Consider the following 14,738-nt stretch of genomic DNA (forward strand, 5'->3'; position numbering starts at 1 on the left):
TGTATTGCAGGCTTGGTTTTAAAGATTTATTGTGTGGTACTGACGATAATTTTCTGCAGTGTTACGCGAAGACAGTACTTTATATAGTGCATATGATACACACCAGAGTCGTAATACCAGTACTTCTGAAGATTGGTATATTTATTGCAGTTTAAAATCGTAATTTGAAACTTGTTTGGATTTAGTACAAATGTTCTTTCTTGAAAGTTGGTAACCTTGTTGTACAGAAACCTGAAGTAGGAGAAGTGTTTAAATAAGATAATACTTGGCACATTGATCTTATTTGCTATCGTTCGGTATAGTCTGCTTTTCCTGTATTAGGAACAAGCTTGTTTGTTCAAAAGTGCAATAACTCTTATCGTTCCAAGTAAAGATATCGATTTTTTAGTATGAAAATTGTGTTCTGTTATAATATTTAACATGTCATGAACTGATTTGATGTGACATAACCTAACTTTCCTCCTTGTTACCTTCTTCCTGGTTGTTCACTGTTTCGTTTCTGACACCAAGATGTTCGCCAAGAAACAACAACAACAACAACACCAAAATGCAGGTCTCTGGAAACTTCCCACAATGCAATTCACCTATCGTTGATGTTGAAACGAATGTCTGGTTCTCCTAGTAGAATCAGTATAAACACTCTTCGAACGAATTAAAGCGAGCCACCTCTGCCGTGTGACCTGGGGCTTGGACGATCCCTGAACTACCTTTATATTCAGTTTAATTTTTACACCGTATCTCCACAATTATTTTTTAATCAAACATTAGTTGATATCGTTTTTTATGTTTACAGTCTTTCAAAACGCTTTCTTCCTCCGCATTTTTGGTACTTAGTGGGTTCGGTTGAGTTGTATCTGTTCAATTTTGTTTTGACTAAGGAGATTCTTGGATTTTAAGTTTTCACGACGGTGAGTCTGAAGATTTCTGTCTTCTGGGTTGTTGTACCGTGTAGTCTGGTAGATGTCCACCAACGTGTCATGGATCATGCTGCCTCCATCGTCAGGGCGATGATGGAGGCAGCAAGGACCTCTGAAACGTCGGTAATCTTTCACCAGACTTTATGAATCTACAACCCAGAAGAGAGCCATATTGATATCACTTTTGTGAAAGTTTTATTTTAATGTATACACGATTTTATTTAAACACATGTCCGAAAAAACAAATTGTTGTGACATTACCATGTCATATACTGGTAAAGGATGATGATTTATTTTACCTTTGGTTGTTCTTTTGAAAAAGTTTGATGTCTTTGGAGTGGAATGAAACGTATTCCAAATTGAACTTAACAAAAGTGACAGAGTTGTGCGATTTTTTACACTTAGCCTACTGAATTTTGTGGGTGCTTCTCCAAACATCGCTCTCATGATTTCATGTTTAGTCCACTCGGAATGAGTACACTGTCGATCTTAGGTGATGGTTGAGACTGTTTCGCAGCAAGAGGAACACAAATACGGAAACAAAATTACTTATAAATTGTAACTTTGATCAGTCTTCTGGTTTCAAGATGGCTCCTAATGACCAATGTTGCCACAGCAAACATTTAAAATATAAGTGTATCTAAATTTAAAGTTGAAGAAACTTAATACGGTATTATAACTCACTTTAGTTTTTTTAAGTCTTTCCCTGGGATTGGCCTTCAGACGATTCCCGTTTGTTGGTGTTGTCCGGATTGTTATGATAGACTCACCCGAAAACATCAGTCATCAACACAAATATGTCTGTTCTTGTCTCAGACAAAACACTGTTTACTTAATACCGACCGATACAATATGGGGTCTGTTTTTAGCTAATCATGCGGCATTGGACGCTGATAGCGTGTGGGAACAACAATTTTATCGGATCCGCAAGTCTTTGAAAGGCACCTGTTACAAACAATGTATGTTGTGGTGATCGACTTATATTCCGGGACTTTCACTTTTTGCCTTTTCCGGAGATAGGGATTAGCTCTATCGATTGGGCCCAACAGAATAGGTTACATGAAGACGGAGATAGACTACCATCTCCGAAACGTCGTTCAATTTTATTATTTTATTAGACGATGGAAAACATCCAAACAACTTTTTATTTAAATAACGCGCATCGTCACAAACTTTTAGATTTGAACTTTACTGTACTTACTATACGTTGCGATACCGATGATAACGGGATCGTTCTGAAGTGCAATTTTTATCTCTCTTGTGGCTGCTAACTTATTCGCGCGTGTGCAATAAAGGTGTTTGCTGTGTCTCGTAAGTTTGTGAGCTCGTATTCCCGGTACATACGTTGTTCTTGATGTAATTGAAGATTTCTCCATTTGCTGACCAATGTTAACATTCATTTCTATCGGTAGTCGTGCTTGCTTAATTTGTGTCGTATTTCTTTGCTGTGGACCGTCGTTATGTCGTACTCCGAGGGCAAATGCCATAAAAGATGGCGTTAAACGTATTCAAGTGAGTGCGCTAGATTTGTCCCAGAACAGCTTGACATACATTTCTAGCAGAACATTTTCTGGACTTCACTTGAAACTTGTGAATCTCAGCTTGGCTAACAATTTACTTTTGTGTGTCGGTCAAGATTCGTTCTCGGAGTTGGCAGTACTGGAACGACTGGACCTTTCTGGGAATAATTTGTCACATATTCATGTGAATACATTCAGTTGCAACCGGAAGTTGTATTGGTTGTCATTGGCTGACAACAAACTGTTCACATTGCCTCCTCAGGATGCATTCATCCACGTATCTGCTCTGTCGTTTCTAGATTTGTCTAATTGCAGTGTAGTAATCATTTATGAACAAAGTTTTAAAGGCATAAACAACGTTATATATTTGAACATGTCTCACAACTCAATTTTTAATATACAACAGAGAAGTTTTCGCCCATTAAATCAACTTAGATGTTTAGACATCAGTTTCAACGATCTGTCATCTTTAGATGTTGATGTTTTCATCAGTAATACAAATATAATTGGTTATAATCCAAGTGAGGGTTGTGAAACATGGTTAGAGACGGAATATACGTTACCAGTCGTTAAACTGAAAGCCGACAATAATCCATGGCATTGTAACTGTGCAATGAAGATGTTATTTGACTACGTTTCTGAACATAATTCATCATCATTAGACTTGACTTGTAAGGAACCTGCAAGGCTTGAAAACACATCCTGGAAGGAGTTAAAACACTTAGATTGTACAACAACTTCTACAGCAACAGCTGTCAGACTGGTGACAGAAGAATCTACAGTTCATATCCGCATGTTTACCCCAACTACTGCAGTCTCCAACCCTTCAGAACAAGAGTTAATAGGTACATTAATATCATTATTGACAGTATTTGTCGTCATATGTGCAGTTCTAATTGTGTATATATATAAGCTTAGAAAACAACAACAAATGCGCGTGGACGCAGGAATTCGCCATGAAGAAGAAGAAGAAGAAGAAGAAGAAGAAGAAGAAGAAGAAGCAGAAGAAACAGTGTTGTGAAAAAGGTTTGGTCTTGTTGGCGGCGAAAGTTTCCACGTCTGCAGTCGGAGACTGTAATTATTGAAAAATTCTGGGACGAGCCTAGATCAGCCAGTACAGACTGGAATCGGGCTGGACGAACTGGTTTTGATTCCCGACATCGGCATAATTTTTCTTTTTTGCTACAAGCTCTGGGATCCACTGAGCCGCGTGTTCATTGGCTGCTGGGACCAAGATGGTAGATGAAGTTCTAGAATTCTTGGAGCTGTGCCTCCACGACACCTCCCTCTGGGCGTTTATGGCGTAATCCGTAATCACAAGTACAATATTACGTGGCGGTTGTTGGAAAGATTAGTAAAAGGAGTGGCAATTCTTGAGTGTATTCCGTGTGTACTTGTTAGCACGCCTGCCATGTATTTGAGAAGTCCCGGGTTTAAATGTCGGGGCTGTAACTGGGTATCCTGACTAAGGATTTCTTCAGTTTCACCGGGCATATGCTGAGAAATTATCTTAATCAGGCCACGACCACTTGTTTGCAAATTATTACCAGATTATTAATGATGTCATTCAGTGCTGTGTAGTCTGAACTGCTGCCAGCGTCGTTAAGAAATGAAATACAATCATTGAATAGAATCATGAATAATTTTTCTTGGTACAAGTAGTTTCTATGACAAAGTCCAACTTGCGATTCTGTGTTGTGTGACCTTATTCAAGATAAAATGCACAGTGCAGATTCTTTGTCAATCACCTTGTTTCGAAAGAAATTTTGATTCTTTTTAAGAACAAGGAGTTAATATATATATGTATATAGGTTGTGCAGCACAATGAGCGTGTCTTTTATTCATGATGAAACTTGGACTCACCTCTCACCCTGAGGGAAGAACATAAATCCAGGGTCCGAAGATGGCTGTCTTCTGTGTTGTAGCGCCGTGCAGTCTGGTAGAAATTTACAAACGCTTCAACGCTACCAGTTCTACAATCCAAAAGACAATCATCTTTGGACTCAACGCCGTGAAAACCTGAAATCCTACACGTATTCTGTGTGTTTGGGATAGATTTCTGAGGAAATGTTTAGATTTACGAGTGAAAATTAAGAGGAAGATTAAGATAATGAGGAGTTCATAATTTATTTTATTTATTTCTAGTAATTGTATCAGTTCGCTCGCTGCTGCTGTGGCATTATGCCACGGCGGTTTCCGCTTTAAGTGGTACACTTTGTTGAAGCGTCCAGTATTACAAAAAGAGAATGAAATAGGAAACAAGTAAGTTGTGACTTTCGAGCTGGTTTCATTTGGGGTCAGTTAAATGGCCGTAGACACAAGCGCTGCTTGCGATGTGGTGGACAGCGATCATTCCTTAAATACTTTAGATATCCTGTATCTGATGAACGAATTTTCTGGGCTGCATAGTAAGAAACATAACGTAATATGTTAATGGGTTTTACAACTTTTCCTTCAGGCACGAACTCTTAGTTAATTTAATTTTAGTTTAATCCCGATGTACACAAGTAGGAGACACTTCCGCTCTTCAAAGTATTCACCTCGTTTGCCATGTCGTTGTGTACAGGAGAATGTAGTTTGCGTTTTCAAGAACGAGTCCCTCATTTGACATTACATTTAGTAATATCTCAAATTTTAAACATTGATTCTTAAATGTAAGTATACACAGCGCTGACATATTTATATCGGCTAGCACAATACAACTGTACTCAGATTATGAATCGTTTACGTGGGCGTGGCTTCACAGTACAGTTTTCTGGAAGAAACCGCCCATTTCACGTCTGTTAGTAGAATAGTAGAGTACTTTTTTCATCTGTCTTCAGGATTATCCGACATTTTCTATTATCGAACTATTATTTGGTTTCGTTTGGGTTGAATAATCGGGACTCTACTGTAAATATAAAGGGAATCTGAAGGGAAGGAGGAGACGATTGGTAAGGAAGCATGTACTGCCCAAGGCATGAGCATTATTTCCGGTGACAATTGTTTATAGCTGGCTGTCTCAGTTCCTATATTAGTAACGTTTTCGGTCCACCTTGTGCCTAAACTGAACTTAGTTCATTGATGCCCTACAGGATTTGTGAAAAACGTACCGGATATTAATGTTTTCTGTATGTAGTATGTTTTTTAAATCGTACGGTATATGAACCCTGTAACATGGTAAAAAATAAAATATGTACAGAAATATTGCCACAAATGCGAACGTGCTATAATCAAGGACTTACCTGCTGGACGGATAAAACATTTATCTCATTGTGCTAATATTTAGATTGTGATAAACTGACATTACGTAAACTTCAACGTTGGTTGAGTTGTCAGGGTGATGGCGTCTTAGGCTTGGTTTGAGGTAATGCCTGATGTGTGAACAGCACTTGCAGCTCAGGTAGATACATTTCTGTATCGCGAGTAAAAGTTGTTGGCGTTCGAAATTTATCTCCCATTTAATGTAATATGCGTATGAAATGTATTCAAGTTCGAATGTAGTATTTCTAGTGAATATTCTGGTATTAATTTTCTTGGTGAAGGCAGTCATCTCTGTCAAAGGCCATTGTCCAGCTCGATGTGTTTGCAGTACCATCGAAGGAAGTTGTGTGGAGTTATCCCTTACGAAGTTCCCAGAAGAAAGGTTTCCCGGAAGCCTGATGAAACTGGATATCTCTAGAAACTTAATCTCCGAGTTAGGCGAATACACCATCAGGTACTGGATGATTGTTTCATTGAGACAACTCAACTTATCCAATAACGCTATAAATAGAATCGATGAACAGTCACTGATGGGACAGAGTGGACTAAAGGAATTAGACCTATCAGGGAATGAAATTACCACCATTCCTCCTAAGACGTTCGTCTACCCTCCACATCTGCAGTGGCTTTCCTTAGCTAATAACAGAGAACTTGAAATGCCAGAAGACGCCCCTCTCCTGGAAAGCTCCAGTTTGAAAGTTTTGCATCTGGAACATTGTAATATAGACAGAATGTCTGTTATAAATTTACAGAAAGTCATGGAACTTGAGGAATTGTACATTTCCCATAATAGAATTGAAGCTATAGCAACCGAAATTGAAGGAGGAACAAGTACTTTGAAAAATTTGAAGGTTTTAGACGTAAGTCACAACCAGCTACAGGAACTACCGCCAGAAATATTGGCATTGCCTAGCCTTGAAACTGTGAACCTGAGGAAGAACAAGTTGAAAGTGCTGAGTGAGGTGAAATATCCGGATGAATTCTGTGAAAGAGATTTGTATGCATAAACACACATTAAAACTGTGAGTCGTTGATAAATGCAGTTATGTTATGTGGTCAGGAGCAGCGTCTGTCAGATGTAAGCAAGAATTAAAACAATCTAAAGGAGATGAGAGATGGATTATAAATTTTTCTTGGTGTTTATAGATATGCACCTCTGGGAGTTTATATGAGAACAGATTTTAAACTTCTGTAAGATGAAAGAAAAATTAAATGACTGTGTTTTCATGTAATTTAAAAAAATAAGCTTTTATGACGTTATTTAGATATATAATTTAAACGACGAATTCCATTTTTGTTCCAAAATAACCTAGTTTATTGGCGATAAACCTAATATCGTCTAGGCCTAAATTTTCTTATTTTCACATTGAAAGACATACACAAATAAACATTAGTTTTGGATATTCTGTAGTGTGTTGCTTGTGTTAGTGTCGTATTTATTAAATTACTAGAGCAACGCGCTCCTTTCGGAGCGCTTTCTCTGGAGTCGTTCTTTTTCGATAATTTCGCGTTTTTCGTCTATCGGTTTCTGTTGATATTTAATACTTCGTTTTTCAGCGTGTTGTTTTCCTTCGCTCTTCTGTTAAATAGGTCTGATGTTTTAGTTCTTTACGTCGCTGTTTAGAGGCCAACTGTTCTTGGTCAGTCAACTTTCTACGTCCAACTCCACCCTTGCAAATTTTCGTCTTAAAGTCGATCATAAAGTCAGTTTTCATAATAGTTTTCGTATTCATAATATATCGAATGAGTAGTATGACTTGAATGAATAGTATTATTAGTATCAGTTTACCTTGTTGGTTTTCAATTCAATTCAATTCAATTCATTTATTAAAGTGCTTAACAACAGCCAAAAAGGCCAATAACAGCCAAGCACTAACAATACAAACACATTACAATACAAAAACAAACAAACAATAAACTAAATATATAAATGTCAATGTTAATTTATTACAAAATAGTAATCAGTAATGAACTAAATATACCTAAGTAATATAATTCAATTAAAAATACTAAATAAAACAAAACAGAAAGAACTTATAAAATTAATACCACAAAATAAGATAAAATACAGTCAGCACAGGAAATGAATAAATAAAGAAAACGATGATTATTGTTTAAAAAGCTGACTGACCTCAGTAAGCAAAATACGATCTTTGTTGAAGATGTCAATGTTCCTACAGACTGCATTGGCAGCAGAAACACATCTGGCAAAGGGACTGGCCTTGAAATTACGTTGTACAGTAAAGGTAGAGTAGTCTCTGATAGACCTAAAAGGGTATGCAGAGACTAACTGTATCAAAAACAGATGAGCAAATAATTTTTCCTTTAAAAACATTAACGAGGAAAAGAGCATCCAAAAGCCTCCTCCTTAAATGTAACGATAAGAAGTTTAATCTAACTAATATATCGTTATAATTATAGGCACATACGCCATTAAAGAATCTAGTGTAACACAAAACTACAAATTTCCTTTGAATCCTTTCCAGTTTAAAGGAATCAGTATTAGTAATAGAGTTCCAAACAACGGATGCATACTCAATTTTGGAACGAACTAAAGTACTGTACAAAACCAATAGGCTATCAACAGTGGAGAAGGAAGGAGTAATATACCGAATCAAACCTAGCATTTTTAAGCTTTATGAATATATATAGTTAATGTGCTGATGGAAATAAAGCTTACAGTCCAGTAGAACACCGAGATCTTTAACACAATGGGAGCGTGCCACCAGGTTGTTACACAATTTGTAATTAAAGTAAATACTGTTTGTCTTTCGGGTGAACGATATAACAGTCGTTTTACTTAAATTAAGTTGCATCCCATTCTCGAGACACCAATTTTGCACTGAATGAATATCATCCTGTAACAGTTTACAGTCATCAACAATCATCATATATTTAATTCATCAGCAAATAAAAGGCACTGTGAGTTATGTATGGAGTCGCAAATATCATTAATAAATATATTAAAAAGTAAGGGGCCTAGGGTGGAACCCTGAGGCACTCCACACTAAACACGATAAGGATACGAAAGAGTTCCAGATACACGAACAAAAGATTGCCTGTCAGAAAGATAACTATGGAACCAATCAACATAACTGGGTGATAGTCCAAAGTTTCTAAGTTTCCCAAGAAGAATATTATGAGGGACTAAGTCAAATGCTTTAGTAAGATCAAAGTATACTGAATCTGTTTGTCCTTGAGTACTAACTGAAGGTAAAACGGAATTAATGTAAGTAACCAAATTTGTTGCTGTGGAATTAAATTTACGAAAACCATGCTGTGTGGGACTTAATCTGTACTTAAAAATTTTTTGCAAATGATCATAAACAATAAATTAAAATATTTTAGAAAAGTTATTAAGAATAGAAATGGGTCTATAATTACTAACAGTGGAACTGTTTCCTTTTTTAAACACGGGAACAACAGCAGTTTGTTTCCACCGGGACGGAAAGGTGGCACTATTTAGACTTAAATTAAAAATATAGGTTAATAAAGGAGTAAGAATATCAGAACAACCCTTAATTACTAACGAAGGAATTCCATCTAACCCCACACCCCTCTGAGGCGCTTGATCGCCTTGCTAACTTCAGTAGGAGAAATAGGAGCGATGGGCAAAAAATCTGAAGTAACAGTATCCGTAAGAATAACAGACCGGAAAGAAGTGTTAAAAATTGATTCAAAATGGGTAGCAAATTCATCAGCAATGTGTTTGGGGTCAGTGACAAACTGATCACCAATTTTTAGCTGAATAAAGGAGTTATCTTTTCTTTTGAAATTTGAAACGTATTTCCAAAAATGCTGAGGGTGAGTTTTAAGACTGTCATCAACAGACTTTATCCACCGCCGCCTATCGGACTTAATGGTAGCCTTAACTAATTTACGAAAGTGCGCGAAATAGGTATAATGTTCATATGAGTTGGTCTTTTTGAACCGACGTAAATAATGATTCTTTTTATTAATGTAATGTTTTAAGGTACCGGAAAACCAAATAGGAAATTTAGACTTACTAGAATACTTAGTTGGAATAGCTAAATTTAATGCATCAGTAACCACCGACTTGAGCTGTTCTACGGCGGAGTCCGCAGAGGACACATTGTAAACGCAGGACCAATCATAAGAAAATAAATATCTATAAAGTAGTAAATAGTCAGCACGCGCGTAATTACGGGAACAACGAGAGGGCTGTGAATTGGTAGTCAAAAATATATTTTTAAGATCCACCACCAGGGAAGGATGAAAAACATCAGGTTTAACCATATCGTGATTAAAAATCGTAACGTTGACAGAGGAAAAATTAGCAAAAACAAGATCAAGCAGATTCTTGTTTTGAATGGTGAGGTTGTGCTGAGCAAGTCCAAGGAAACATGCAGCACTATGAACGACATCCCCTCTAATTTTAATGTAGTGATATGAGTTAGCTTGAGGGAAGCCTTGCACCCAATCAAAACCAGGTATATTAAAATCACCTAAGAGAACTACCCGAAAATTTTGAGGGTTTAAATTCTTTTCCAGAGAATTAAAATAATTTTCAATAACTTTAACATCGGTGTTAGGCGAGAAATAGTGGTTTCCAACAAGTAAGTTGAAACCATCAGGAAGAGGAACTTCAACCCAAACACATTCGCTGATAAATTCAAGATCATACCTACGTTTACAACCAACCTGAGATAGGTGAACTGCCGTCACAACACCACCATCTCTAGTTAAGTTAAGATCGGTATAACCTCTGTCAGCGCGGAAAACGAGATAGTCTTCAGGAAACAAATTGCGATTACAAAACGAATCATTAAGCCACGTCTCGGTAATACATATAATTTTAAAATCATTAATACATACATTATCATGAAAGTTGGTACATTTAGTACGCAAACCTCTAACATTTTGATAATAAATATCAATAAAATCCAAACACTTAGAACCAGACGTGGTGAGACGATCCGAAATGGTGGCACAACAGTTACATAACATAATTAAGAGGTACTGGCACTTCAAATAGTTGATAAGGTCTTCTTTCACTTTTCTTTATTTCTTAAATAGGTCTGATGTTTTAGTTCTTTACGTCGCTGTTCGGAGGCCAACAGTCAGTCAAATCTTCATTTTCAAGAATGCGATGTGCTGCTTCTGGAGCAATGATCATGCGACTTTCTTGGTAGTTGGTGACCTCGTCGTTGTGAAGCTTTATTTGTTTGATGACGTAATTGTTTGGCGACGACGGGGAATCACGAATATTATATTAAGAAGATAATATATGATTATAATAACGAGTGTAATGAAGTTTATCGTCATTGTATGGCGTTCACAATCTCAGGTTCCGAAGTCCATCCATATTCTAGAATGAAGTGTTATGATCTGCTTCAGTTCACTTAACTTCTCATTCTTACACTGTAATTCTGCATACGCATGTTGCACATACCATGACATTTTATTATTACTTGTAATTTTTGCTGTTAGAACGCTGGCCTTGAAATCCTGGGGTCCCGGGTTCGATTCCCGGCGGTGCCCGAATTTATAACATGTGCTGGACAAGGCCGTGGTCTAGGCATCCCAACATCCATACTCCATACACACAGAAGAAGGCAATGGCAAACCACTTTTGTATCACCTATATAACATATATGAACAGGTCCCAGTCCGAGAAAAGGATGGAAGGATCCTGTTCATAATATGTCGCCAACTTCCTGTGAAGGAGACGGCGTAGAAAAAGTAGTAGTAATATTAATCCGTGGCGTAACAGCCCTCTGAGAGCCAAAGCCGACTAGCTAGCTGCTGGCAGAGGTGAACGATCATCCAACCAGATATAGGTTGACGTGTGGTCAGCACGACGAACCCCCAGCCATAGCTAGTTTCCATGACCGGATTACGCTACCCATTGTAGCTCCCCAATTTCCTCACGATGCTGGGTTGGCACCGGTCCCATACACCGGTCGAAAATCTCATGAGAAATTTCTTTCCCCGAGACTCGAACCAGTGTTCATTCTGTATCACCGGTCCGAAGCATGATGCCTCAGACCACGCGGCTACGGCGCGGGACACTTGTAATATTAACACTGGTATAAATGAATAGAAAATTGCTGGTTTGTGTGTCGTATATTCTCTAGGTGAAGGTTTCCAAACACATTTCATGGAGCTGGGTTTTACTTTTGAAGTTTCGACTTTAAGGAAATAAATTCCGAAATGACATACATTTATGAGGATCATGAAGAAATATCTGGACCATCTTTGTACGCGGTGGTTTGCTTTTGTGCAAAATTAAGACATGCCATGCAACTGAAAGTGGTCGATTTAATGCGTCCTGATCAGAGCTAAGGGACCGTGTAAAGCGTCTTTTGAGTTGTTCCCCGTCCATCCGTCCGTAGAGCTTTCGCTAGTTACTAGAATGGTATCAAAATGTACATCAGGTAAATTGGACAGTCTTAAGAGTGTGAACTGGTTGTATGGAGTGTCCTGCTGAAGACATTAACTAACTAACTAGGTGTCTTACAGAACCTGAAAGTTCATCATCGAATTAACCAAGGCCCTCCATCGGACCCTGTACTGGGCAAACAAAATCCAGGTGCCTTCAACTCTTACCTCCCATAGATCCCTCTTGATAATGTCTTCCCATCTACGTCCAGGTCTTCCCAGCGGTCTCTTCTCTTTAAGCTTCCCGACCATTACCCGGTACACACCTCTTGCCCGTCCATGCGCGCCAAATGCCTCTCCCATGTCATTCTTCTTGACTTAATCACTTGTGGTGGTAAATTAAAACAAGTTTTGTAACGAATTATTCTCGGGCTATCAGCCGTGTAAGGTGGCTTAATGAAGAAAACACCAACGTTTCGAGAACCATCCTCGTCCTCGTCCTCAGGTACGGCTGGTAGCCCGAGAAGGATTTATTATTCTTAGTCGGCGTGAAAGCTTCGGACCATATAGAAGACGCTTTGTTAGTAAAAGAAATGTGGGTGAAGTGAACTCTCATTAACTGATTGGATAGAGCAGTTGCTAAAATTTATTTCCTAACTAGTTTTTTGCAGTGTTTGCAATTTTGTTATTTTATATATGGAATTTTCGCCTTTTTGATTAAGAACTTAATATTTAACTTGAATTGTAAAAGAAAATTGTTTTCATTTCTTATGATTGATTCTTTATTATAATTATTATAGGTGCATTTATTGAGGTTGATATAGACAGTTGTTTATTATGTGTTTACGTAAGTATAATTGTTTATGTTTATTATAGATATGTACAGTAATTGAGGTTTTAATAAAAACAATTTTTTTATTCTGTGTTTACATAACCTCTAACGATTATACTGAAAATAAATAATTGCTTTTGCAACATAAGCATTAGACTTAACACTTAAATAGTGCTTTGCTTGTTCAAATATATAACAATTATAAGAAAGTTATAATGTTGTTATTTCTATTATTGTACTCTAATACTACTTATGTTAATTTAACAATTCGTTTTCAGTAACATTTATTTAAGCCTGTCGACCTGTGTGCATGTTTATGATCCACAATTGAATTTATCCTTGAAAAATTATAAGACCACTTGAAGACGGCCTTATTATAGACCGAAATATATAGTAAAAGTAATGGATAAAGAGCAAAACAGGAATAGTTGTGTAAACTGATTTAAGTAATTAGATTAACCGCATGATTCTTTAAATTAAGGCTGTGTGCTTTCTCTTCACCTTCTAAATGATGTTTGTGTCTATTGGTGCATTAATTTGTATAATATTAAAGAAGTAACGTATAATCTCGATCAATTTAGTTTGGATATAAGAATTAACGAATCCGCCACTGATACAGTAGAATTAGGCTACAAGACAGGAGCTGATTACGATTTATCTTCAACATTGTTTTAGCCTGATGTGTGTAATGAGTTTGATTGTAATTTCTCCGCATAAAAGAAACAAGATCGATAATGTACGTAGTTATTGTCTCAAGAGACGTCATTTTATTTGCCTTGTCAGACTAATCTCTGGCTGGAAATTCCTAAATAATACGGTTGACGCTTCGTACATGTCGTGTTCCACACGTAACAACTTCTAAAGAAACACACTTGATTTTTATTCTGGAGGCATCTTTTAGAACCTTGAGGCACTGACCGTCCTGACTGAGGGTATTGGGTCTTTCCTGAATACTTTCTTGTAGAGGTGTCCACGGGTCCGGGCCTCATAGCTCAGATAATTTTCGGGTTCGGGGCGGGTTCATTCCTGGCCCCTAATTATAGCAATCAAACGCTGTGCTATATAGAACATTTCGGGCTTTCCCTGGCAATTTGTTTTCGAAAATAAAAAGTTACTCGTAGTTGCGCTTATCTTATTCTGACACAATTGAGCTCTGGAAGAAACCCACCGTCATGGTTTTCTCTGGAATTTTCGTAGCTGCCCTCTCCCGAAAATATTTCGAGGGAACAGCTTACAAATTTGGCATCCGACACCATTTTACCATTCCTCAAACTCTAAAATAAGTGAGAATTGCTGTCTTCTGGGTTGTTGCGCCGTGTAGTATGGTAGATGTCCACGAACGTTTCATAGGTCATGCTGCCTCCGTCATCAGAGCCATTAATGAGGCAATCGAACGGAAGAGGCTAGGTTTATAGGGACTGGACAGTGAACGGAGTGGCCTGATCCTAAACAATGGGAACTGGTGTCAAATCAGGCGTGGGTGTAAATGTTCTCATGTAACTCATCTCGACACTAAATGGGGTTGAGTGTAAGCGTCACTCCCTGGCCGCGCTTTACCCCCGGGGAAGGAACCCAGTACCCATTGGATAGGAGGCTGGGTTGGCCCCAGAGCCGGTCTAGACGCAGAGGCTAGAGGAAAAGTCCTCTCCCCCGTCGGAGATCGAACTCCAGTTGCCTACCCTTAGCTAGGTCACTATACCGAGCGAGATATCCCGACTCCCCGTAAGAAAGGATAGGTAAAGAAATCTTCAAACGACATTGCTGTCTTCTGGGATGATTCAGCGTGTAGTAGGATAAAAATTGACGGACGGCTCAGATGAGCTTAAGTCGCCCATCATCAGATGTACTCACATGCTCAAATTAAAAGTAATTTTGCTGCAAGTT

At 37.9% G+C, this 14,738-nt stretch overlaps 3 protein-coding genes across 3 annotated transcripts in view; all 3 read left to right on the forward strand.

Annotated features, from left to right (window-relative positions):
- The window catches only part of LOC110829932 (putative rRNA-processing protein EBP2 homolog), a 146,406-nt gene that overhangs the window by 98,066 nt on the left and 33,602 nt on the right, over positions 1–14,738 (forward strand). The window lies entirely within an intron of this gene.
- The window catches only part of LOC110829529 (uncharacterized), a 475,337-nt gene that overhangs the window by 29,964 nt on the left and 430,635 nt on the right, over positions 1–14,738 (forward strand). The gene's annotated exons all lie outside the window — the stretch shown is intronic.
- On the forward strand, positions 2,174–6,770 carry LOC147875203 (uncharacterized). The gene is made up of 2 exons (XM_087348051.1): positions 2,174–3,454; positions 5,886–6,770. Exons 1-2 carry the CDS (start codon positions 2,304–2,306, stop codon positions 6,685–6,687), a joined length of 1,953 nt encoding a protein of 650 aa, XP_087204177.1. The 5' UTR covers positions 2,174–2,303; the 3' UTR covers positions 6,688–6,770.

Source organism: Zootermopsis nevadensis, unplaced genomic scaffold (assembly GCF_977971745.1).
Source record: "Zootermopsis nevadensis isolate Lab colony 2312 unplaced genomic scaffold, Znev_1.0 Znev_ptg000001l, whole genome shotgun sequence".
Taxonomy (NCBI): Eukaryota; Metazoa; Arthropoda; class Insecta; order Blattodea; family Termopsidae; genus Zootermopsis; species Zootermopsis nevadensis.

What these genes read in the sequence shown, in the direction of transcription:
- LOC147875203 (XM_087348051.1), top strand. Translation starts at nt 2,304, where the DNA reads ATGTTAACATTCATTTCTATCGGTAGTCGTGCTTGCTTAATTTGTGTC. An exon ending in GAAGCAGAAGAAACAGTGTT is followed by an intron (nt 3,455 to 5,885) that starts GTGAAAAAGGTT and finishes CCATTTAATGTA; the next exon opens with ATATGCGTATGAAATGTATT.